Source organism: Hyperolius riggenbachi, chromosome 10, assembly GCF_040937935.1.
Source record: "Hyperolius riggenbachi isolate aHypRig1 chromosome 10, aHypRig1.pri, whole genome shotgun sequence".
Taxonomy (NCBI): domain Eukaryota; kingdom Metazoa; phylum Chordata; class Amphibia; order Anura; family Hyperoliidae; genus Hyperolius; species Hyperolius riggenbachi.
The window spans coordinates 77,466,837-77,493,723 of record NC_090655.1 but is presented as its reverse complement, the minus strand read 5'-3'; the positions used below and the strand labels follow the sequence as shown (position 1 = coordinate 77,493,723).

General features: G+C 44.4%; 1 protein-coding gene across 2 annotated transcripts in view; it reads right to left on the bottom strand.

Annotated features, from left to right (window-relative positions):
• NSMCE4A (NSE4 homolog A, SMC5-SMC6 complex component) overlaps nt 1-26,887 on the bottom strand; it is a 68,112-nt gene that overhangs the window by 15,824 nt on the left and 25,401 nt on the right. For both annotated transcript variants that reach the window (XM_068259416.1, XM_068259415.1), the window contains exons 2-5: nt 24,775-24,855; nt 14,522-14,652; nt 3,362-3,513; nt 3,151-3,250 (exon numbers count right to left, since the gene is read on the bottom strand). In XM_068259416.1, coding sequence (XP_068115517.1) covers nt 3,151-3,250; nt 3,362-3,513; nt 14,522-14,652; nt 24,775-24,841 — 450 coding nt within the window. In that variant the 5' untranslated portion in view covers nt 24,842-24,855. The remainder of the gene's footprint in view (nt 1-3,150; nt 3,251-3,361; nt 3,514-14,521; nt 14,653-24,774; nt 24,856-26,887) is intronic.

The window sequence follows — 26,887 nt, the reverse complement described above, 5'->3', positions numbered from 1 at the left end:
TACAGCGCCCCCTGATGGTATGTTAGTGAAAATCATTATATTTCTCATGTAAAAGGGGGTATCAGCTACTGATCGGGATAAAGTTCAATTCTAGGTTGGAGTTTCTCTTTAAATTATGTCCCCATCACAATGTATGGCGTCAACATTTGAAAAGGTGCAATTTCAGTTTTGCGTCCATCACTATTTACAAGCTTATTATTTTCTTAAAGTTCGTAATATACCCTCTTCACATGAAGAAAAAAAAAAAAAAAAAAAAAAAAAAAAAAAAAAAAAAAAAAAAAAAAAGTTTGGACCCTTCGGTAACTGTTTTTTAATTGTAATTTTTTTCCCCCAATTCAACATTTTATTTGGGTCATTTTTTGATGTTCCCATCCATTCATCTCTGGGCTATCGGGTGCTGCACAAGAGCGTGCAGCGGCACAGCAGTAGCCTTTTAGACATGACAGGCACATCCAAAAGGCTAAAATGGTTAAACATACCATATTTTCCAGACAATAAAAGACACTATCTCCCCCCCCAAACTGAGGGGGGGGGGAGGGAGGAGAGAGAAAGTGAGTGAGTCTTATAGTCCAAATGCTAAAAATTTTGAGTGTTACCACTGTCACCTGGCTGAGTATATTGCTGACGGCTGAGTATATTGGAGACGGAGAGGAAGAGGATGTATGCCAAGTCTGCGGGGAGAAGACTTAGTAGCTTTTAATTATCTACCTGCTGCCTGGATCTGGAATACAGAGTGATGGTAGAGATTGATCTGGGCAGCGTGTAGAAGAATGAAGAATGTGTGCCTTCCCAAGAGTCTGAGCTCGGCTTGCGAGGGGGAAGAGATCTGTTTGTGTATTAGTTGTTTGCCACTGCCTGACATAAATCTGACATGCTGGGTGAACGAAGAGAGCTGAGCCGCTGATATAGCAGCGTGTGTGCACGGAGGGCTGTGAGCTTTGTCTGCCTGTGTGCGGGGAGAAGATCCAGCTGCTTTTCATTCCCTGAAAGCTGCGTAATTAAAGCTTCCATGCGGAGTGAAGGGAGATAGTGAGCTTATGAATGCAGCAGTGTGTGTGCATAACATTCAGCTGCTGCTTGCTACATATGATTCGCCGATCAGCTCACTGTCTCCTTCACCCAGCATGCAAGCTTTACATAGACAGCCGTCAGAAAATGAAAGCAGCTGGATCTTCTCCCCGCACAGGTAGATAAAGCTCACAGCCCTCCGTGCACACATGCTGCTATATTAGCGGCTCCGCTCTCTCCCTTCACTCAGCATGGCAGCAGGCAGACAAAGATCCTGGATCTTGTTCTTTCAGACGAACTCACAGCATCTCTCTGCTAGGCACCAGCTGAAACCAGAGAGAACGGGCAGAGGGGTGGCCAAGCTCCAAGTCCCATGCTGCTGATGTCTCATCTCCAGCTGCTCACAGAAGCTGTGCCGTCTGTGTGATCCCAATCGGACTGGGCATGCAGGAAGTTTGTGTGCAGTGCACTGCATGAGATGCATAAAGCTGTGGTGTCCCTTGCTTTGAGGATGTTAAGGCATCATTTATGGAGGAGACATGAACCCTGCACAGAGGTCACCTAGCTGGATCAGGTGAGGGCTTGTCTCAGGGATTAGTCTAAGTGGTCATGCCAGGGTGGGTTAGTGTACTTGGGGGCAGCAGTGGTTAGTGTAGTCAGTGAGGATTAGTTTGATTTGTGGTGACAGCGTAGGAGATGGATACAGCTTGGGGAAGCTCCACAAGACGCCCCTGTACCATAAACACCAAGTTTCAAAATTTTTTTTTATCCCCTGGTTTTTTCCCTCTAAACCTGGGTTCGTCTTATGGTCCTGAGTGTCTTATAGTCCGAAAAATACGGTGATAACCGGGGCAAATGTACAAATACAGTGTGTAGCTTTTATTTACAGAAGGATTGTTTATATTAAAACTACAGGGGATGGAACTGAAGAACTAGTGTATTTTCTCAGTTTCTTATTTTTCCCTTTAAAAAGCATAGAAAATAGATTACTGAAAACACACATCACCCCCAAAGCCTAATTTGTGGCAAGAAGAAAAACCAAGATATAGATCATTTAGGTGTGATCAGTAGTGATAAAGTTATTGACGAATTAATAGGAGCACCGCTGAAATGTGAAAATAGCTTCCACCATTAATGTGAAAACCACCCACGAGCTGAAGTGGTTAATTGGAGTCATTGCCACACCTCCACGCCATATACAGCAATTTGGAGGTTCTCGTGTTCTATATAATTTTCATTGGAGAAAAAAAAAAAAAAAAAATTATATATATTATATATATATATATAATATATATATATATATATATATATATATATATATATATATATATAAATATATATATATATATATATTATATATATATATATATATATATATATATATATATATATATATATATATATATATATATATATATATATATATATATATATATATATATATATATATATATATATATATATATATATATATTTATATATATATATATATATATATATATATTTTATTAATAATAATAATAATAATAATAATAATAATAATAATGCAAGATTGCTTGACAAACATGCGCTATTGTATTGTTCTTCAGGATGTGGGAGCCATTCACTTGTGATACCTTCCTCATTGTACAGAGCAAATTAGGCAGTTCTGTAGCCAAGCAGCATCTGTACAGTGATTGCTCCTTAACGGTGATCCAGAGCAAGGAAATCATCTCTCATAAACGAGGTGGCTGTCGTGGGTCTAGGGTTGCAACGGTATGAAATTCAACGGTATGAAATTCCACGGTATGAAAACAGTAAAAAATAAAAAATAAAAAAAATAAATAAAAAACACACCACGGTATGACGGTTTTAAACAATTATTTGGAACCCCCCCCCCCCCCAGTAGTAGTTGCCTGCACCATAGGTAGCCAGAATTAGGCAGCCGAAGCATAGGTAGCCAGGGATAGGTGTAGCCAGGATGTAGCCATGCACAAACCGCGGTATATCGTCATACCGGTATACAGCAGCAACCCTTTGTCGATCAATCAGCAAGAACACTGAAAAGCTCCTGGGGGAGAAAGGAAAAAAAAAAAAAAAAAAAAAAAAAAAAAACGCCCCAGTGCGAACCAGACATTAGGCTAGTTGTAAATTGACTCTTACCTCTGCCGGCATCACGCTCTTCTCCTGCACTTTACTGGTCTTTCTCTGCCGATCTATTTTTTGACGGACCACAGGAGGTTCAGCGTTAAACGTACCCAGCCTAAGAAATAAATACCAGATCAAAGACCAATATCACACCCCCTGAAAAGCCATCTATATTAGTAAAGATTACACAGTTCAGTAATGGGCAGAGGCTTGGTCTACTACTCACATGTAGTGAAAGGTAGGAGTTCTTCTGAAGTATTTCTCAGCTTCAGTTCCAAGCTTATGCCACGCATCAGGGGGAAGGTATCCCCGGGCACAACCATCCTCTTCAGTGTCACTGTCTGGGTTTTCCATCCGGTTAATCCCCATGAATGTAAGCTACAAGAAAGTGAAAAGCAAGCTTACTCAAATGCAGCATAAAGAGCTATGGCAATTTGTAATGCAGTAAGAGCAACCAGACTTCATCCTGCTCTAGACTAGGAAAGAGATCTTATCTGGTTCCTTAAAGGGAAGGTTCAGGGAGGGTGGGTAAAAAATAAAAATCAATTTCCACTTACCTGGGGCTTCCTCCAGCCCGTGGCAGGCAGGAGGTGCCCTCGCCGCCGCTCCGCAGGCTCCCGGTGGTCTCCGGTGGCCGACCCGACCTGGCCAGGCCGGCTGCCAGGTCGGGCTCTTCTGCGCTCCAAGGCCCGGAACTTCTGCGTCCCACGCCGGCGCTCTGACGTCATCGGACGTCCTCCGGGCTCTACTGTGCAGGCGCAGAACTACTGCGCATGCGCAGTACAGCCCGGCGGACGTCCGATGACGTCAGCGCGCCGGCGTGGGACGCAGAAGTTCCGGGCCTTGGAGCGCAGAAGAGCCCGACCTGGCAGCCGGCCTGGCCAGGTCGGGTCGGCCACCGGGAGCCTGCGGAGCGGCGGCGAGGGCACCTCCTGCCTGCCACGGGCTGGAGGAAGCCCCAGGTAAGTGGAAATTGATTTTTATTTTTACCCACCCTCCCTGAACCTTCCCTTTAAGGGCTCATTTCCACTATAGCGAATCCGCATGCGTTGTCCGCATGCGGATTTGCACAGCCAATACAAGTGGATGGGCCTGTTTCCACTTGTGCGTTGTGCAGAGCGTTTGTATGCGGGGAAAATCTGCACGGCAGAGCTGTCAGAATTCGCTCCCCGCACACCGCTAAGCGAATCGCATACAATGTATCTAATAGGGAAATCGCATGCGGTTTTGGCATGCGTTTTTCCCTGCGATTTCGCATAGGAGGTAATATTAATTTACAAAGGCAGTGACATGGTTAAAATCGCCCACCTACTACCCTATGCGAAATCGCGTGAAAAATCGCATGCAAAAGTCGCACCCGCATGAGTTTTCATCTGCGGTGATTTCCTGGCGATTCCGCACCGCACAAGTGGAAATGCAGCCTAAATGGAACTTTGCAAATTTTTTATTTTTTTTTTAAACATTTTAAAAACAAATCTCAATCTAAGGGAGGTGTGTGAACTGTGTGGGCTTTTGGGAGAGCTGTGAGCATTTACCTTCCTAAGGGAGGCACTATATATAAGCTTTCATCTTCTCTGTCCCTGTGCCGCAGAACCACAGCTTGAAGTAGCCGTGCCGATGTCCAGGGCCAGCGCTACCAAAGAGGCAAAAGGGGCATTTGCCCCGGGGCCCCGACCTCTGCTCGGGCCCTAGCAGCTCCGACTCTGCGATATTTTCTTCTGCCCGTCCTGCTCCCCGGGGCCCTGCTGCAATTATATTAGCAGCGATAATTACCTTATCCCCGTCGGGTGAGCGAGCAGGCAGCGGCTGCACTAGGGAGACATGCTGTCTCCCTCCCACTCTATGACCCGGCACGTGTTTACACATGACGCGCCGGGTCATAGAGTGGGAAGGAGACAGCATGTCTCCTAGTGCAGCAGCTGCCCGCTCACCCGACAGGGAGAAGGTAATTATCGCTGCTAATGTAATTGCAGCAGGGCCCTCCCCAACACTGAAGTTTGCCCTGGGGCCACAGGGCCCCTTGAACCGGCCCTGCCGATGTCCTGTATCCATGGCTGCCCCAATGCATGCTGGGAGATTTAGTTCATTGATGAGATTACACCTCAGCATGTACTGTGGGGACATGCGGCATCACTGCAGCTACTTCCAACTGCAGCACAGGGACAGAGAAGATGGAGGCTTTCATATAGATGGGGCAATGGAGCAGCCTACATAGGCAAGTGAATGTAAGCTGACTCTCTAATGTCTACGTGCTCAAATAGGAGTGGAATTTGCTTGACATGTGCAGTGTTGCTCTGGGATTGTCTTTGACATCACATTTGCTTTGCTCTTTATGACTATTGATCTGGGACCCGTGATATTTTTCACCATTCCACGTATAGGATTTTAATGTGCTTGAGGAAGAGTCCTGGCAGACCCGAAACAAACTGATGCCGCCACACTCGTCTAAAATTTCATCAATGGAACATATGCAATCTAAACAGAGTTTCACAAATTGCTGAACGCAAAATAAAAAAGGGTTTATATTTTTGTGCAAAGGCGGACTATCTTTCAATAACAGAGGTCTGCTACTACTGGCGCTTTGAGTCCGCAAGGAGAAAAGCGCAATATAAATGTTATTTGTCTTGTCTTGTCTACTAAATTACAAGAAGAAAAAAAAAAAAAAAAATTCAGCAGCTCCTATTAAAATTTTCTTGTACGGCTCACATGGACCTATCACAAGCAAATCCAAAGGAGGAAAATTAAACAATAAGTGCAATAAGTGTCAGCGCCAAGGTAGAAGGCGACCGCAGCCGAGAAGGACAATGTCCAAAAGTCCACACAAGCAATAAATATACAAAGTCAGCGCAGGTCTATAATCAGGGGATAGCAATACAGAATGGTAACAATGTGCAAACTGACAGTGCAACCTAATAAGCACTCAGACCGGTACTTGACTCCACCTCCAAAATTCAAACATATCATAATTAACATATGTAAACACATTACATTGTGACGGCAAACCATAATCTCGTTATTGCTGGTTACACACGGTACATCATTGTAAAACTGTTCACCATGTACACAGTACCTGTGAGGCATAGTCACCACAAAAATCTAGGCCACAAAAACCACGAGGTGAGGAGAGTGACATCGTGAGCGAAAATCCCACCTCTGATAGTGATAGCGCATCAGGTCCATCTCACAATACCCCACGCCATTTTCAGGGGGGCGCCGGCGGCGCCGACCCAGGAGGGGCAGGAAAATCAAGGCCCGACCCACACTCCCCGGTACAGACCCGGAAACAGAGATACCGGTAGTAAACTTGTCGCAGAGAGATCTGTCATCGGACGAGATGGGTGTTTTGTCACGAAGACTCTCCTTTTGCCCATACGCAGGATTTGACAAATTTGACTTTGAAGTCAACATGTTCAGGTATGAACGCAGCATGAAACTCAAGCAATATTTTTCAAAAGAACCCAAAGTGGACAAATCGACAATTAGGACTCCGTTTAAATTAAAGAGCAACTTCATTCCTCCTGGTCAGTTCCCATCTATAGAAACTTTCATACAGACGACCAAATATGAAGTGCTGCAATCGGCAGATACTATCCGACCCAGACACAATCTCACGATGGGGGAAAGGAGGGCACTTAAAACCCTTAAGGAAGAACACTCCATCATTGTTAAGCCAGCGGATAAGGGCGGGGCCATAGTTGTACTAGACTATAGGGAGTATCAAGGGGCCATGCTGGACATGCTGAATGATACTGATAGCTATAGGAAAATAGCCATGAATCCTACAAATTCAGTCTTGGAGAAAATCAAGCTCCTTGTTGAAACAGGTTACCAAAATGGATGGATAACATCCGAAACTAGGGGATACCTGCTATGTGAATACCCGCAAATTCCGGTAATCTATGGTCTCCCCAAAATACACAAAGGTCTAACACCCCTGAAATATAGACCCATTATTTCAGGATCGGAATCTGTTACGCAACCGCTTGCCAGGTATGTTGACTTTTACTTGCAGCCTTTGGTGAAACAATTACCAGCATATCTAAGGGACACGGATGACTTTTTGAATAAGTTACAAGGTTTCCAAGGGAACATTGATTCAGTGATACTGTGCTCCATGGACATTTCAGCACTGTACACAAGTATACCCATTGATATGGGGGTGAGAGCGGTTAACCATTTTCTTTTACAGGATCAAAGTGAATTGGGTACAGCAGAGTTCATTAGTGAATGTTTATTATCTGTTTTGACTAACAACTTTTTTCGATTTGAAGGCTCCTGGTATGAACAGATTAAGGGCACAGCTATGGGCAGCTCGGCAGCGCCATCCTTTGCAAATCTTTTTATGGGGTACTTGGAGGAGATGTTTATCTATCCTAGTGCCCTGTACAAAAAGGACGCCAAATTATGGCTTCGTTTCATTGATGATGTCTTTCTAATTTGGAGTGGTGAGATGGAAGCACTGAAGGAGTTTGTGGCATTTTTAAACACTGTGGCAGAGGGCATTGTATTTAATCCTGAGGTTTCTGAGGAAAGCATTACCTTTTTAGATGTCAGAATTAACAAAGGAAGGGAGAAATTTTACACCACCTTATACCAAAAGCCCACTGATCGCAACAGTTTGCTGCGTGCGGAAAGCTATCATCCTCCACACCTCGTTGAGTCCTTGCCAATATCCCAGTTCCTTAGAGTCCTGAGAGTTTGCAACACAGACGAGGAGAGAGATAATCAGATAGTTGCTATGAGGAACAGGTTTTTGGAACGGGGGTACTCTGAATCCACTCTCTCACGGGCACTTCACAGGGCCAGGGAGAGATTGGATGAGGGAGAGCGAGAGAGACGTTCGGGTGAAAGCGTACCATTCGTACAAACGTTTGGAACGCTTGCTAAACAAGTCAAGGGGCTGATGAAGAAAAACAATGTCATCCTGCAGGCCGACAAGAAATTGGCCCCAGTGGTGAAAGAGAAGCCCCTCTTTGCATATAAAAACTGCAGGAACATCCGGAACACTCTTGTTCAGGCTGACCCATGGCAGAAATACATGCGAAAACCATTTAAATTTTCGAAACGCACAGGATGTTACAGATGTTGCAAATGCAACATCTGCAACTCGCTTATCACGGGCAATGCTTTTTTTCACCCACATAGTGGGAGGAAATACACCATTAAGGATTATGTGAACTGTGACACGGACCACGTGGTCTATATCCTTAAATGCCCATGTGGAATGGCCTACGTTGGCAAAACGACAGGTCCTTTCAAAAAACGGTTTCAGCGACACAGGAGTGACATACGAACGATGTATAGGGCAGTTGAGAAAGGAGATACCCCAGATTCCACCAAGCCTGTTGCTCTACACTTTCTTGAACAAAAACACCAGGTTCATTCCCTAAGGGGAATGGTTATTGAGTGGGTTCAGGCACCTAGACGTGGGGGGGACCGTAAACGACTATCGTTGCAGAGGGAGGCATATTGGATTTATACATTGAACACAGTAGCCCCCGCAGGGTTAAATACCTATAATGGTTTGGCCTGTTTTCTACCTGTGAGATGATTCACTGTTTTTGAATACTGAAGGTAGTGATTGCATATTATATGCAATGATGTATATTATGTATATATATGTAATTATATTTATACTGTTTCTCTATTCCTTAGGTTCTACCTTCTTCTTGGGCTTTAGAGGGTCTTTATCTGTTCCTCACGGTGCTTTCATCTTTTGGTCTGTCTACACTAAGGGTATGTAAGTAATCAGCTGTCCTTGACCCATCCTCACTATGGCTTAAGTATTCTCTCATTTTCTGTTCTTGTGCTGTGTTACAAAGAAAACAATTCACAGGCTGTCCCTGGGGGTTACACCTCTTATTCCTAGGTCAGCATCAAGATTAGGATTATGTGTTTTAGACCTATAAATATGTTGGTACCGTGAGGAGGTAGATTTAAGTAGCTGTTAGGTACTCAGTGCCTGTCTCTGATCATATAACCTGGTTGTGTGCAGTGGCATGCTGGATTTACATGGGCGCATATGGTGCACTGGGTTGCCGTGTGACCCGGTTATCTGTGCGCACTTGGTATGCGAACCCGGGGACCTATGCTCATCTCTGCATGCAGAGGAGTGTTTACATGGAGGGGAAGAATCTCCCTTGGAGCGTGAGGAGCGTATGGGGAAAGCGGTAGGCTTGTTGCTGGGCAACCGTCATGTGACCATGGGAGGCGTGGTGGCTTTTTCGCCTAGCCAACCATGGAACACCCCATGCGTCTATGCGGCAATCAGAGCGCAATAGCAGCGAGAGGAACGGAGGGGGATGACGCAGCGCCCGGTGAGTGACTCTCACGGACGTCTGTCACATTCCCCCTCACGGTGCACCTCGGGAGAGGCGGGACTTCCGCCCAGGCATGCCACAGCAACAATTAGGGCAACGAACGACCTGGGGACAGGGATGGTGACTATGCCTCACAGGTACTGTGTACATGGTGAACAGTTTTACAATGATGTACCATGTGTGTAACCAGCAATAACGAGATTATGGTTTGCCGTCACAATGTAATGTGTTTACATATGTTAATTATGATATGTTTGAATTTTGGAGGTGGAGTCAAGTACCGGTCTGAGTGCTTATTAGGTTGCACTGTCAGTTTGCACATTGTTACCATTCTGTATTGCTTTACCTTGACAAAGGGGACCCCACGGGGCCCCGAAACGAGTCGTTGGATTTATGGAGTGGATATGTGTCACGATTGGTTGAATAAACCTTGATCTTGGATCGATTGAGTGTGCGGACCTTCACGATTTTTTACTTGAAGTTCACAATGGTCCAGCACCTCCATGGTGGTGTGCGATCCTCATTTTGATTTTTCTTATAATCAGGGGATGACACAAGATTGCGAAACCGGTCGGGAAGGCGATAGGCGGCACCATTACATCTGAGGTCTTCCATTGACCATTTTATGCGCGGTACTTTTTCAGGGTTCCCAGTGCACGGGCCCCGTATGGGAGTTTTCTTCTTTTTACTAATTGTTTTTTATGCTACGTAAAGACGGTTTACACTTAGATGTGCCTGTATATCTCCTTCATGCTACTATCCTATTGGCCTGCCCTCTGGCGAGTCTTTGTATCCTCAGGATATCTACTGCATGCCGGAGGAATCTGTGGCGTGTGGCATCTCTGGTGAAACAACACCATCTGAGAGTTCTACGGACCATCTATCAAATTCGTTTACAACGTGTGTGTGTGTGTGTGTGTGTGTTTTAAGTCCAAAGGCGTAGCCAAACAAGGTTTAGGCTGGAGTAAAGCAAACTGCTATAAAGTCGTAGTACTGTTTGCAGAGTGACACACCACCCTATGGCCTCAATTCACGGAGCATTATCAAACGTTTATCAAACACTTTATCAAATGTTTGATAATTTACCTCATGGGTAGAATCACATTTTGAATTCACTAAGGTGTTATATACTTGTTGAATGTTTTATCGGTAAAACATTCGATAAATATATAACACCTTAGTGAATTAAAATGAGATTTTACCCATGAGGTAAATTATCAAACGTTTGATAAAGTGTTTGATAAACGTTTGATAATGCTCCGTGAATTGAGGCCATTGTCACATAAGTGTAGAAATTTCCGCACTGTTGTGGGCAAAAATGACTTGATTTCTGTTGCTTTAGGAGTAGGCTGTAGAGTCGGTACAAAAATCTTCCAATGCCGCAATTTATGATTCTACCGACTCAGACTAATTTGCATAGAACAATCTTGTTGATTAAAGGTATGCAACGTGAAAGGCATTTCATCACTGCCAAAGCTTAGGAATTTTAAAGCTATATTAAAGTCTCTATTTCCCTGCTTTTGTCATATAATCCTGTTCAGCAGGAATCCCTCAGTGAAATGTCCACATCCCTGCGGCAGATGACCAATTTATGACTGAGGATTAGCCCTGCAAAGCTCCTGGGCTTGCAGTGCTTTACTTCCTCAAAGAGGTAGAGTTTTCAGCTGTAGCTCTGCCTCCTCTGCCATCACTCTACTGATCACCGCCTCTCCCCACCCCTCTGCCTTCTTTCACAGAAAGGGGCGGGGAGGAGGCGGACATCCACGGAGATTGATTGCAGAGAGGCAGAGCTAGAGCTGGGGGGGGGGGGGGGGGGGGGGGAAGAGGGAGGGGGAAAAAAAAAAAAAAAGGAAAAAAGAAGAAGAAGTAGGCTATAGCTGTAGAGTAGCTGTTAAATTGAAGTCAAAACTGGTCTTTGGTAAGAATACCTGTAGAGAGTCCAGGCAGGAACAAAGAAAATCTATCAGGCCCTAGGCAATCTAAAGTCCAATCTACATGATACGATTCGATTAACGATCCAATTAAATCAGACATGTCCGATCAGGGTTCGATTCAATTCGATTTGCCATTGCAAAACAATGGTGAATCGAATCACGATCGGACAAATTTAGGGCCAGTGCACACCAAAAAGCGCCAGCATTAAAGCTCAGCACTTCCTGAAGTGATTTTTCAGAGCGATACTAGGCATGTGCCTATCGATTTTCTAATCATGCCTAGCGATTTTGGGGGCATTTTGGTTAAGATTTTTTTAATTTTTGTTACAGTAGAGCTGTAACTGAACAACTACTGTAACAAAACCACTTGGAGAATCGTTCTGTTCTAGTGCTTTTCCACTTTCCTCTACTTAACATTGAGGCTGAATCGCCTCAGAAAAGCACAGGAATTCTGCAGGACCCACATTAGGGAGAAAATCTCATTGCTCTGTTGTGATCCATCCCATTCAAATCCATTAGCCAAGAGCTTTTCAAAGCGCTAGCATTTTTAAAAGCGCTCAGAAGCGCTCTTGGTGTGCACCAGCCCTAAGTACCGGTAACATAGCAAATTAATTGATTACATGAGCAATACAAAACCTTTTCCTTTTTATTGCCATTTAAAGAGACACTGAAGCGAGAATAAATCTCGCTTCAGTGCTTATATTCAGCAGGGGCATGTGTGCCCCTGCTAAAACGCCGCTATCCCGCGGCTAAACGGGGGTCCCTTACCCCCCGAAATCCTCTCCGAGCAGCACATCCCCTCTTCCGGATTAAGGCAGGGCTAACCGCTGCAGCCCTGCCTCGCACGCGTGTCTCAGCGCATATCTCCGCCTCTTCTCCGCCTCTCCCCCGCCCCTCTCAGTCTTCCTTCGCTGATAGACGGCGCTGAGAGGCAGGGCTGCAGCCGTTAGCCCTGCCTCAAGAGCAGCAAAATCTACGACCAAGTTGGTCGTAGATTTTGCAGGGGGGGGGGGGGTGAAGGGACCCCCGTTCAGCCGCGGGATAACGGCGTTTTAGCAGGGGCACACATGCCCCTGCTAAATATAAGCACTGAAGCGAGATTTATTCTCGCTTCAGTGCCTCTTTAAATTAGGAGCAAGTGCATTTTTTATTCTTTTCAGTGGGCAGCACGGTGGCGTAGTGATTAGCATTCTTGCCTTGCAGTGCTGGGTCCCCTCTTCGATTCCCAGCCATGGCAACATCTGCAAGGAGTTTGTATGTTCTCCCCGTGTGTGTGGGTTTCCCCCAGGCACTCAGGTTTCTTACCACATCCCAAAAACATAGTTAAGTTATTTGGCTTTCCCCTAAAATTGGCCTTAGACTACATTACACAAAACATACATAGACATGTAACTATAGTAGGTATCAGATAGTGAGCCCCTATGGAGGGACAGTTAAATGAGAAGACAATATACTCTGTACAGCGCTGCATAATTTGTTGGCGCTATATAAATACTAACTAAAAATAATACCTCCGACTCCAGTGTTCTCCCCAGGCTCTTTTAGCCGGGTGCTTCACCTGGATAGATTTGGTGACCACCCGGCTGTCATCGGCTCACCTCCTATGCTGTAAGCAGAGTTACGGACAGCAGCACTGGCCCTGCATTCCCTCATATAGCCCCATCCGGCTACTTTTTCATGCCACCCAGCTGGAAAAATTTTCTGGGGAGAACACTGCTCCAGGTACCCAAAATTGTTTCAACTCCGATTCTTTGACTCCACGGCCCTGTTTAAGAGGAACAGAGATTTGAGAGATGTAGGAGGATCCATTGCAGACTTGCACTAGAATATTTTACTGGTCTGGCTGTTGTGCTGATCATTTGCCTGCCATCTTTTACAATCACTGATCCAGGACAAGTAGGCTAGTGGCTCAAATTACCAAAGCAAATATATCAGCATGAAAGAGACAACTAGCATTTTTAAAGGGAAAACATTTAGCAGCCTTCACACCCCTTTTAGTTCAGGTAAGGCTGGGCCCACCCTGCATCAGTTTCTTGCCATGCACTGCACAGCAGTTACACTGTCACAGTGAACAAGACAAAGGTCTGTTGTGTGTTACATAAAACATGTCATACACAGCCTGCTTAATGCAACCATGTTCGCTGTCTGGAATTATTGTGTAGCGCCCAACCATGCAGTCTTCTTATTGGAACAGAAGTGGACACAAGCAATGGATCCATCGGCAAGAGTCATGTGTGAACAAATCCTATGCTTTGGACATGGTCCGCTCACCTGTCCGTTGATTTTCTGATAAATGGTCCATTTCAGTGCCAATGTGAACCTAGCCCTAAAAGGACACCTGAACAGAGCGATAGAGGCTGCCATATTTATTTCTTCTGTAACAATACCAGTTGCCTGGCGTCCTGCTGATCTCTTTGGCTGCAGTAATGTCTGAATCACAGCTCAAACAAGCATGCAGCTAATCCAGATAGCTGCATGCTTGTTCAGGGTCTATGGCTAAAAGTATTGGAAACAGGATCAGCAGGACAGCCACACGATCTGTATTGTTTAAAAGGAAATATGGCAGCCTTCATATACCTCTCAGTTCAGGTGTGCTTTAAAGTGAACCTCCAGACTAAAAATCGACTCAGCAGCACTGAAAAGGCCTGGTGTTTCTTTAACAGTTTCACAGCATCAGAACTTTGTTTCTCTTATACAAGCCTCATTTTTAGCTGCACAGAAGAAAACTGCCCGGGCTTTTTTCCCCTGATGCTGTGCAAAGCATGATGGGATTTCTGATGTTGTTGCTCTCGTTCTGCTGTTTTGGTGCAATTTTTTTTTTTTACATTTTGAATTTGACATTTGAAGCCTAGCGTGTGCAGCTGGGAGGGGTGATCAGGACACAGGACAGTTGGAACTGTGTCTCCTGCTCCATGTCACCTCCTGTCAACCAAAAAGATGGCTGCCCCCATGACAAAGATGGCAGCTCCTATGAATCACAAACATTTGCCTGTTCTTTTAAAACAGGGTGGGTAAAAAAATTATATTACCCATCTATTCTAATTAACATAACTAATGTAACTTAATGACAGTATGTTTGTTTAGGCTGAAGTTCCCCTTTAAGGTCTGTTCATTCTTGAACATTTGGCTTACCAAGTCCTCAGCAAATGATACCGGGTCAAACACAGATATGTCTTCCTGCAGCTGGTTGGCCTTCTCCTTCCCAAGATTTGATGCCATGACTAACAACTGTGCATCGAGGGCAGCTTCCCTGGCATTGGTCACTGAAAATAGAAGCATAAGTGCTACTGTTTACAGATGTGAAAATCCAAGTTAGACTTATCAGTAAGGCTTCTAGTAAGATAACTAGAGGCAAAGGTTTTACTTTTTAACCCTCCTGGCGGTTTGCAAAAAAATCGCCAGGGGGCAGCAAATCTTTTTTTTTTAATTTTTTTTTTTTTTTTTCATGTAGCGAGACAAAGTCTCGCTACATGATAGCCGCTGCTCAGCGGCATCCCCCAAGCCCCTCCGATCGCCGCCGGCGATCGGAGATCCGGAGATCCCGTTCAAAGAACGGGATCTCCTGGAGGGCTTCCCCCGTCGCCATGGCGACGGGCGGGATGACGTCACCGACGTCATCGACGTCGTGACGTCAGAGGGGACTCCGATCTGCCCCATAGCGCTGCCTGGCACTGATTGGCCAGGCAGCGCACGGGGTCTGGGGGGGGGGGCGGCCGCGGCGAGAGGAATTGCGGCGGATCGGCGGGTAGCGGCGGCGATCGGGCACTGCACGCAGCTAGCAAAGTGCTAGCTGCGTGCAGCAAAAAAAAAAATTATGCAAATCGGCCCAGCGGGGCCTGAGCGGTGCCTTCCGGCGGCATAGCCCGAACTCAGTTCGGGCTTACCGCCAGGAAGGTTAAAGTCACAGGTTTGCTGTTAAAATTTATTAAAATGTGTATGCAGAACCCTGTATATGATAAAGCGGGGGCTCTCAAACTGCGGCACCCTAGTGCCCCTTCCAGGGTTGCCCTGGTATTCATCCCCATCCTTTGTGCACTGCCATCAGGTAATGCAGCTGCACATTGATATACGATGGGTGGGTCAGTGACCACTTGAGGGGAGATGCATAATAAGCATCGCTAGCTACTTGGAGAAAGAGGCAGCCTAATAAAGGTCATAACAGCATTTCAGTAGTTTTTGCCTAGGGGTGCCTTGAAAAAAAGGTGCCCTCACCCCAAAAAGGTTTGAGATCTGTATTAAAGCAAAATGTCAGTTTAAAAATAAATAAAAATTTTGGCTTGTTCTGACTTGTTTTTGGTTTTCACAATTTATGCAAAAATCATGTACGATTGCTGCTTTAGTCCTTTAACAAAAATGTGGAATCAGTTAAATTTCAAAATCACGTATAATCAGAACTGCAAAATTTTACATAAAATAACACGTAAACAAAAAATGATATAAAGGGGGCAGAAGGAGACACGAAGGGGGACAGAGTGGAAGCAGAGGTAGTGACTGAGGGACACTGAATGCATGTGGGAAACAGATATGACAAGGAGGGGGGGGGGGGGGGGAAGCTGGAGGCATAGGGAAAGGAGGAGGTACAGGGGGCAGAAATGGCAGTGTTTCTACTTATGGACACATTCAGATTAAAGGACACCTGAAGTGAAAGGGATATGGAGCCTGTTACATTTAGGGCCAGTGCGCACCAACAACATCTAGCAGATCTGCAAACCGCTAGAGGTTTTTAAAGCAGATTTCAGAGCGATTCCTACGCATGTTTAGAGAGGTTTTCTAAACATGCCTAGTGTTTTTTGGAGCGTTTTTGTTTAGCAGATTACAAATATTGTTAAAGTCAAGCTGTTAGGGCTGGTGCACACCGAGCGGCTTTTTCAGCGTTTCTGCAGCCGCGGATACGCTTGGTCAATGTATCTCAATGGGGTGGTTCATACCAGAGCGGGAGGAGTTTTGCAGAAACGCATACTCCCGGGGTGAGGCATTTTTTTGGATTGCGGATGCGTCTCTGCCTCAAAGTATAGGAAAAACGCAAACCGCTCTGAAAAACGCCTGTTCAGAGCGGTTTTGCCGGCGTTTTTGTTACAGAAGCTTACTGTAACAATATATGAAATCTACTACACCAAAAACGCCACACAAAACCGCAAAACGCTAGCTGAAACGCTACAGAAAAAGCGTTTCAAAATCTGCTAGCATTTGGCGGATCTGCTAGCGGGTTTTGGCGTGCACCAGGCCTTACTGAACAGCTTCTGTAACAAAAACGCCTGGAAAACCACTCTGATCTAGTGTTTTTCAGAGCCGTTCTCCACTTTTCTATACTTTAACATTGGAGGCAGAAACCCCCTCAGAAATCTAAGAAGCTGCAGCCCCCAAGTTTGCGTTTGTGGAAAAAACGAACCTCTCTGGTGTGCACCATCCCATTCACTTTCATTAGCCAAGCGGTTTCCCCCCTGCAAGAGAAAAAAAAAAAAAGCGGCTACAGAACTGCCCGTGTGCACCAGCCCCATTTCCTTTTAACCAATGCCAGTTGCCTGGCAGCCCTGCAGATCAATTTGGCTGCAGTAGTGTCTGAACATCAGAAACAAGCATGCAGCTAATCTTGTCAGATCTGACAAGGATATCAGAAACATCTGATCTGCTGCAGGCTTGTTCAGGGTCTATGGCTAAAAGTATTAGAGGCAGAGGATCAGCAGGCTAGCCAGGCAACTTGTATTTTAATGTAATGTAAGGAAATAACTATGGCACCCTCCATAGCCCTCTCGTTACAGTTGTCCTTAAACAGACCTACTGTCCCTACCTTGTTCCTTAACCAGGGACTACCTATATTTAAAAACACACTATAGTGTGGGCAGAAGTCTGTAGACTGCTGCAGTGACCAGGGCTGTGGAGTCGGAGTCGTGGAGTCGGGCAATTTTGAGTGCCCGGAGTCGGGAAAAAATGCACCGACTCCTAATGAATTTGTAACTGTAATTAAAATAGAAAATATGATAAAATGTTCTATTTCTCAGATAATAGTCATTAAAAATAATGTATATATACAGTATATATACAGTAATAGCTGTGCTTAGTCTACAAAAATGAAATAAACCAATCAAAATTAGTTACTTGTGCTGCTTCAATAAAGCAGTCCCCATATTTTTAAAGTCAGATATACATATCTGATTGTGACTGTATATATGATGTGTACACAGGAATCTCTTATATACACACTAAATAACATCTATGCTGTAAGAATAAAGCCTGATGTGTAGCTGTGTCACTAATAGAGATGGTCAACGAGATGGAAATAATTCTGCATTGATGCTGATTTATGCAAATGTATGCACTCCCTTTGCTGATGAAATCAAATAATTTGATATTACAATTTGGTTTAGTGACTGCAAATTAAAGGGTACCCGAGACAGATGAAAAGTAAAGTTTTATACATACCTGGAGCTTCCTCCAGCCCCCTTCAGGCTAACCAGTCCCTCGCTGTCCTCCACCACCCGGATCTTCTGCTATGAGTCCTGGTAATTCAGCCAGTCAGCGATGTCCGGCCGCATGCCGCTCCCACAGCCAGGAACATTCTGCACCTGCGCAATAGTGCTGCACAGGTGTAGTATGCTCCTGGCGGCGGAGTGTGTGCATGCGCACTACGCCTGACTGGCTCAAGTACCTGGACTCATAGCAGAAGATCCAGGTGGTGGAGGAGGACAACGAGGGCCTGATTATCCTGAAGGCGGCTGGAGGAAGCCCCAGGTATGTATAAAAAAAAACCTTTAATTTCATCTGTCTCAGGTTTACTTTGTTACACAGTAGTACTATACTCTACATATGCACTCCCCACAGAGCTGCAGGGAATCCACTGAGAATGCTGTGCACATTGAACACAGAGATGTTGTCTGTTTACAATCTCCTCATTCCCCTGCAGAGTACCTGCACATCATTCTTACATGTACCCACACTTACATTGCCTAGGGCCTGATAGATGTTCTTTGTTCCGGTTTGTACCTTTTACAAGTACTCTTACCAAGGACTAGTTTTAGTCTAAAGGGAATAAATATAGTAGTCTACATATCCTTCTCACTTCAGTTGTCTTGTAAAATTCCTAAGCGTTGGCAGTTAAGAGACGAATTTCATGTTACATACTTTTAATCAACAAAATTGTAATATGCAAATTTAGAGGAGTCGGAGGAATCCTAAACTGAGGAGTCGGAGTCGGTGGATTTTTGGACCGACTCCACAGCCCTGGCAGTGACAGCTGCTTACATGCAGCTAGATCCCAGTCCAGAATAAGCATGTTTAAATACAAATGATTAGGAGTCAAATTCCTTGAAGCCACGTGCAAGCTGCCACAGCTGCTGGCCCCCTTTTCATTTTTTAAATACAGCAGAGAATGAAAACTAAACATTAGCTTACCTGGTAATTTAATTTTAAGTAACCCTCCAGGACAGGTATACATCGAGATCTGGCCCCTCCCAGGAAACAGGAAACATCCACAAGCCTCTCTATAAATAAAAAAACTTTGTCAGGTATCCGGCAGTATTAAATAAAGAAACATTCCAACAGGTCTTAACTACCTGACACCTAACCATTAACATAGTGTCCCACATACATTTATATATAATTCATATCTCTACATTTTAACACTATTTATCATACAGAAAAAAGTTGGGGTGGGTTACCCCACCTGTCCTGGAGGGTTACTTAAAATTAAATTACCAGGTAAGCTAATGTTTAGTTTTTTCCATTAACCCTCCAGGACAGGTATACATCGAGATGATTCTCAAGTAAACACTAACCTTAGGGTGGGCTGACTGCCTCCAAGACTTTTCTTCCAAAGTCTTGGTCTGATGAAGATATCCGATCCAATCTGTAATGCCGCATGAACGTTCCCAAGTTCTTCCACGTTGCTGCCTTAGGGCCCTTTTCCACTAGAGCGATTGTGATTGCTGAATCGCAAAATCGCAAATCGCTAGTGATTTTTAAATCGCTAGGGTTGTTACTTTATCATAGAAAGCATGAGAAGTATTTTCCACTACAGTGATTCGATTTGGAAATCGCTAATCGCAAATCGCAATCGCTTGCTGGAGCGATTTTTACAATGATAATACAATGCAAATGAAAATCGCAAATCGCAATCGCATAACAGAATTAATGAAAAATCGCAATCACTGGCGTTTGTGATTTGTGATTGCGATTGCTAGTGGAAAAGGGCCCTTACAGATTTCCAGAGGAGAAGCACCAGCTCTGAAGGCCCAAGTTGTTGCTGTCCCTCTAGTAGAATGAGCTTTTAGATCTTTCGGAGGAGCCGTTTCCATTACTTTATAGGCTTCCATAATACACAATTTGATCCAGTTAGCTATCGTTCTTTTCGAAGCCCTCTGCCCCACTAGTTTTCCCGTGAAATTTACAAAAAGGGCTTCAGTTTTCCTTAAACTCTCTACTCTCTGCATATAATCTTTAAGTATTTGTCTTACATCCAATAAGTGTCGTTGTTTCTCATTATCATTTGTTGGATTCGGATAAAAAGATGGTAGTATAATTTCCTGCGACCGGTAGAAAATATCACCAACTTTCGGAATAAATTCTGAACTGGTTCTAAGGACTACCCTATCGTTATAAAAAATACAATAGGGCTCCCTACAGGATAAGGCCTCAAGTTCACTCACCCTCCTTGCTGAGGTGATTGCTACTAAAAAAATAGTTTTGAAAGTTAACAAACGTAAATTCATGTTACTGGCACAGTCAAAAGGAGGCTTCGTTAAAGCCTTCAAAACCAAAGATAGATCCCACTTCGGGAATGGTTTAACAGCAATTGGTCTATTCCTCTCTATTGATTTGACAAAACGAGCAATCAAAGGATGGCCAGCCAATTGTCTGTCCAAAAAAACAGAAAGTGCTGAAATTTGTACCTTAATCGTACTTAAGGCCAATTTCTTATCAACTCCATTCTGGAGAAATTCTAAAACAGTAGCAACTTCATTAGACCTAAATCCTGACTGTTCCTTCCATAAATTATAAGTTTTCCAATATTTCAAGTATATTGCTCTAGTGTTCTTTTTACGACTCTTGATCAGAGTATCTACTACCTTATCTGAAAGTCCGTAGGTTTTTAGAATGCGCTCTTCAGTAACCAGGCTGTTAACTTCCATTTGTTGATGTCTGGAACAACCTGTTTCTGAATCAAAATTAAATTGTCTAGAAAAGGAAGTAGTATCGGCTCCGCCACTTTTAATTTCAGAAGCAGAGGATACCACGACCTTCGTGGCCAGTTTGGAGCAATAAGAATCACCTTTGTTCTGGATGTTGCAATCTTTCTCAATACCAACGGTAACAGATTCAGAGGAGGGAATGCAAATGCTAGATTGAAATCCCACGTCTGTGACAAAGCATCCACTGCCGTTGGATTGTCTTTGGCGTTCAGGGAAAAAAAACTGACGACACTTTGTATTTTCCCTGTTGGCAAACAGATCTATGACAGGCATCCCCCACACAGATGTTATCCACTGATATACTTCGGGGTTCAATTGCCATTCTGCATTCGACAGCTGTTTTCGACTTAGTAGATCTGCTAGTATATTCATGGACCCCTTCAAGTGAATTGCTGTAATTGACAACAGCGTCTGTTCCGCTATGTCCAGTATTTCTAATGCCAGGGTCAATAGCTTGTGTGACCTCGTTCCCCCCTGGCGATTTATATACGCCACAACTGTGGAATTGTCCGTCCTTATCTGAACATGCTTGAATGCTATTAAGTGTTGAGATGCTATCAGAGCCAACTTCACTGCCATCAATTCCCTGTAGTTTGAAGACTGATTTTTCATATGATGTTGCCAAAGACCCTGTGTTTTGAAATTCTGAACATGGGCCCCCCCAACCTAATAGGCTTGCATCTGTGGTCAAAACTACCTGTGTTGGAAACTGCCAAGGTCTGCCCTGTGATAGCGAGTGGGGAACAGTCCACCGATCTAGACTTTCCTTTACTGGCACTGGAATCTGTACCAACTGATCCAAAGTCTCGACTGTCTTGCTCCAATTTTTCAAGACCCAACTTTGCAGGATTCGTGAATGCTTCATTGCCCATTGTACTGCTGGTGCCACTGAGTTTAACAGTCCCAGGAGTCTCATTGCATCCCTTATCGAGATGACATCCAATTTTTTAAAATTTTCCACCTGCTGTATTACCTTCGCAAGCTTTTGCTCTGGTAAGAACATCTTCTGTTCTATTGAGTTTATCATAAATCCCAGAAAAAGAATATTCTGAGTGGGCTCTAACTGTGATTTTTCCAAGCTTACAATCCATCCTGCTTGCTGGAGTTCCCTCACCACTATTTCTCTGTGGAGCAATAATGTTTGCTTTGATTCTGCCATCACCAGAAGATCGTCCAAATAGGGAACAATCATAATACCCCTTTTGTGCAGATGTGAGATCAGCTCGGCAATCACCTTGGTGAAAATTCTCGGAGCGGACTTTATGCCAAAGGGGAGGCAACGGAATTGGTAATGAGTCACCATGGAGCTTTCTTTCACTGCGAACCTTAGAAATCTTTGGGATTTCAGTTCGATTGGGACATGCCAATAGGCGTCCTTGAGATCGATACTGAGCATGAAGCAATTGGCTGTCAGCAGATTTCGCAGTGAATAAATTGATTCCATTCTGAATGTCTGATGCTTTATAAAAGGATTGAGTGGCTTGAGATTCAGAATAAGACGATACTTGCCCGACGATTTTTTCACTAGGAAGATTTTTGAATAAAACCCCTTTCCCTGCTCCAGAACTGGCACCAGAGTGACCACCTCTCTTGCTAACATATCTTGTAGAATGCAAGATATGGCTCTCTGTTCTTCGTTTGACCTTAACTGTTTTGTCACTATGAACTTTGATGGAGGTCTTTGTTGGAATACAATATGGTATCCCAACTCGATCAGATTGAGAATGAATGGACTGGTCGCAAATTTCTGCCACTGCGGAAGGAAGGAGCCCAACCTTCCTCCCACAGCTTCTTCGCTGTCACTGCTGCTTTCTTGTAGTGGAGTCTGAACCGCCAAACAATGCATTTGGCTTGTTCTGCTCGCGCGAGAAGGACCAGGGTTTCCGTCTGTTTTGGGGTCTAGTTTTATTCTCTTGTCGGTTCTTTCGAAAAAACTGTTTCCCCTGTCTAAATTGCCTTTTCTTAGGGAATCCCTTCTTTTTATCTGATGTCCTTTCAAGGATTTCATGCAACTGGGGACCAAACAACAGGTCACCTGAGAATGGAATGGTACATAACTTGTTTTTAGAAACATTACTACCCTCCCAGGTTTTGACCCAGATGTTTCTTCTAGCCACGTTAGACAATGCTGCCGCTCTTGCGGTCAAACGGATAGACTCCGTTGCCGCATCTATAATGAAGTTTATAGCTTTAAACATTACGGTAAATGAATTTAAAATTTCTTTACTTGACCCCATTTTAATATGATGCATTACTTGATGCATCCATAAATCTAGTGTACGGCCTACACATGTAGTAGCAGCAGCAGGACGGAAATTTGCGCAGATAGCTGACCAGGTCTTCTTTAAAGCAAACTCAGCTTTTTTATCTGATTGCTCTTTTAGAAAACCTAGATCCTCAAAGGACAACTCATTCTCCTTGTGGACCTGCGAAAAGGCTGCATCCAACTTAGGGCATTTATCCCACTGTTTACAGTCCTCTTCTGCAAAAGGGAACCTTCTTTTAAAGCCTCTTGACAAAAAGACCTTCCTATCGGGGTTCTTCCACTGACTATTAATCAATTGTTTAGTAGATGAATGTACTGGAAAAACCATCGGTTTCTCCCCTTCCATGCCCGCATATAATGCATCATGCGTGGACACTGAAGAAGGAGCGTCATCCTTCAAACCTAAAGAATCGTAAATTGCTTTTAATAATTCGTCTGTCTCATTAGCAGAAAATCTAAATTTAGACATTTTAATCTGATCTTTTCAGGACAAGTCCTCATCAGAGTCACACTCAGAGATATCATCAGAATATTCCTCTGGTTCAGAGTCTGACAAAACAGGACGATTTGTTTTAGCGGATGCTTTCCTATGTCCTGTTACAGGTGGTGTAGATTCTTCCATAGGTCTATCAGCAGCTCCGTCAGCAGGCACTGCTGTTTGATCTATGGGATAGTTAGGCAAAGCAGTAGGTGATTGAGTAATGACTACTGGTTGCTGTACAATTGGCTGTGGCACCGTAGCAGCTGACGATATGGTCCCAGAAGCAGACGGTACTTGTGCAACAACAATAGGTGGAGGGTTAACAGAAGATTGAGCCGACATGGATTCTCTAAATACTTTCATTGACTCTGCCATCTCTTTGCGAACCATTCTAAGGAAATCTTTATAAGCCACAGCCGACTCTTCATTTAAAACACGAGTTGCACACTGCTGACATAATAACTTATTCCACGGCACTGGCAGCTTCACATTACAAGAGGGACAGCGTTTTTTAGGCCTGGCAGTATCTGATGCTTCAGTAGCAGTAGCAGATGGAGCCGAGGATGAAGCTGCAGTGCTCTGTAATACAATAACACAATACAGATATTGTTTTAACTGCCCTGCAGCCAAAGTAATCATAATTCACCACAGTGTGAGGCAACTTCCCACAAGAAGCTATTCACCAAACAATTCCCCATAACACAGCCAGTACAGTGAGCCTTAGAAGAGAAGCCTTCACACAAACGCTGCGCATTCTTCACTCCGGCGGGCGGAAATGACGACACAGGCGGAAGCGGAAGTAACCCATCCGCCATCTTGGATACTGGCACGCTGCGCCCACTCGGCCTCCGCCTTCCCCGCAGCGTGCTCTCATCATTCCAGCCGGCGGCGCCTGCCAAACCAGAAGCTACCACAGCCATCTCTCTTCCCAGACCCTCCACAGCGGCTTATAGAGAGAGGTAAGCGGCTGGCAGCAGATAACATTGCCTAATGATCCTCACCTGCCCCCACAGCACCAACAGTCCCTAGCCCCCCAGGCTCTCCAGGACATGCAGCGCAGGTATAGAGAGACCTGTCCCTGGAACAGGAAACATCCATACTGCCGGATACCTGACAAAGTTTTTTATTTATAGAGAGGCTTGTGGATGTTTCCTGTTTCCTGGGAGGGGCCAGATCTCGATGTATACCTGTCCTGGAGGGTTAATGGAAAAAAATACATACTAGCAACATCCCACTTGTTTACTTACCAGAACTACTGAGAAGCACCAAATTGAGGTTTGTTTGGTAGGGCAGGATTGAAGTTGACATGATTCTCAGGAGATAAAAAAAATTCTCAGCTCTGTGCAGTGTAAGATGACTGGAGAAGTGGCAATTAAGTCTTGTGACACAGAGGGTGAGCAGAGCAATAATAATGAGTAAGCATTCACGCATCTCCATCCATCCGGTCACTTACCTCTTCCAAAGAGTTTATTGGCCGCTTGGAGAGTCTCGGTGAGCCGGTCACTACGGGAGCTCAGCATACCTTCTCTATCCTCTGCACAAAAAAAACAAACAAACGGTTCACACTTAGTGAAAGCAATTCTTACACATTCATTTTACTCAAACAAAATTAAGCACTTGCGGTATGTGGTTTCAGAATGTTTACCTACATCCCACAGAACTTTAGTTCTTGCCCAGGGACGTAGATAATCAGTCGTCTATTGCGGCAAAGGACCACTGTCTGCGTTCGTCACCGCCCGTTAGTGGGGTAATCAATGAATGGGAACTGCGTTCCCATTCATCTAAGCCCTCATTTCAACGATCACTGGCACCAATGAGAGGCCTGCGGTCATCGTAGCAACAACAATTACACATACACGCATAACTTCCTGTTCGCATACTAATAGTACGCTCAGGAAGACAATGCGCAAGGACATCTTGTGGCCAAATAATGAATTATATCTACATACATTTTAATACAAAGACCCACGCATACATTTAAAATTAACCCCTTACCTCCCAAAATGTCCTAAATAAAAACTTTCGCATAAAAAACATACAGGGACTGAATTTTAAATATGTATGCCAAGAGGGTATATTACTGTTAATTTTGAAAATATGGGCTTGAAATTAGTGATGGATGCAAAACTGAACAAAATTGCACCTTTATGTCTAAATAAAATATTGGCATCATACATTTTACTAGGGAAATATTTTAAATGTTGCAATAATCAGGACAAACGGGCAAATAAAGTGTGTATTTTAACTAAGGTACGGTAGCATGTATCATTTTAAAAAACTAGAGTGGCTGAAAACTGAGACGTAATGATTTACCATTTTTCCTATTAACCTCCTTAGCGGTAAAACCACGTGCTGGGACACGGGGTAAGCCGCTGTGGAGGATTTCTCAGGCCCCGCTGGGCCGATTAGCATAATTTTTTTTATACACGCAGCTAGCACTTTGCTAGCTGCGCGTTACCTACGATCGCTGCTGCTCCGCGCCTATTCGCCCCGTTAGAGGGTCGGTCGCCCCCCCTCTAGGACCCCGTGCGCTGCCTGGCCGCGCTGAGGGGTGGATCGGGACTCCCTCTGACGTCACAACATCGATGACGCCATGGCGACGGGGGAAGCCCTAAATGAAATCCCGGAGGCGATCGGAGGATGCCACTGCTCAGCGGCTATCATGTAGCTAGTGCTAGGCTAGCGGATTTAAAAAAATAATAATTTAAATAGTCAAAACAATTGTCATTTAGGGCTCGTTTCCACTGTTGCGGCGCGATTTCGCCGGCATTCCGACGCTTGTAAAAACGCATGCGGATGCGTTTCCACATGCGTTTTTACCCGCGATTTCGCATGCGATTTCGCATGGCAGGGTGCCATGCGAAATTAACCATGACACTGCCAGGGCAAAATAAAATAGAAAAAGGTGCGAAATCGCACGCGAAATCGTGGGTAAAAACGCATGTAACAAACGCATGCGTTTTTACTATTAAATACATTAGCGGCGATTCGCATGCATTCCATTCGCAGGCGAATTCGTTGGCTCTTGTGCGTTTTTTTACCGCTGAAAAAAACGCACCTCAACAACGCTACAGTGGAAACAGGCCCATCCACTTGCATTACATGTGCGAATCCGCATGCATTGGACGCATGCGGATTCGCGATAGTGGGAACGAGCCCTCACAGAGATATTTCTCCCAACCAGCATGGGTATGTGTGAAAATACACCCCAAAACACATTATACTACTTCTCCTGAGTACGGCAATACCACATGTGTGGCACTTTTTTGCAGCCTAACTGCGCTAAAAGGCCCAAAGTCCAATGAGATCCTTTAGGCTTTACAGGGGTGCTTACGAATTAGCACCCCCCAAAATGCCAGGACAGTAAAAACCCACAAATGACCCCATTTTGGAAAGTAGACACTTCAAGGTATTCAGAGAGGGGCATGGCGAGTCCGTGGCAGATTTCATTTTTTTTTTGTCACAAGTTAGCAGAAATGGAAATTTATTTATTTTTTTGCTAACTTGTGACAAAAAATAATATCTTCTATGAACTCACTAGGCCTCTCAGTGAATACTTTGGGATG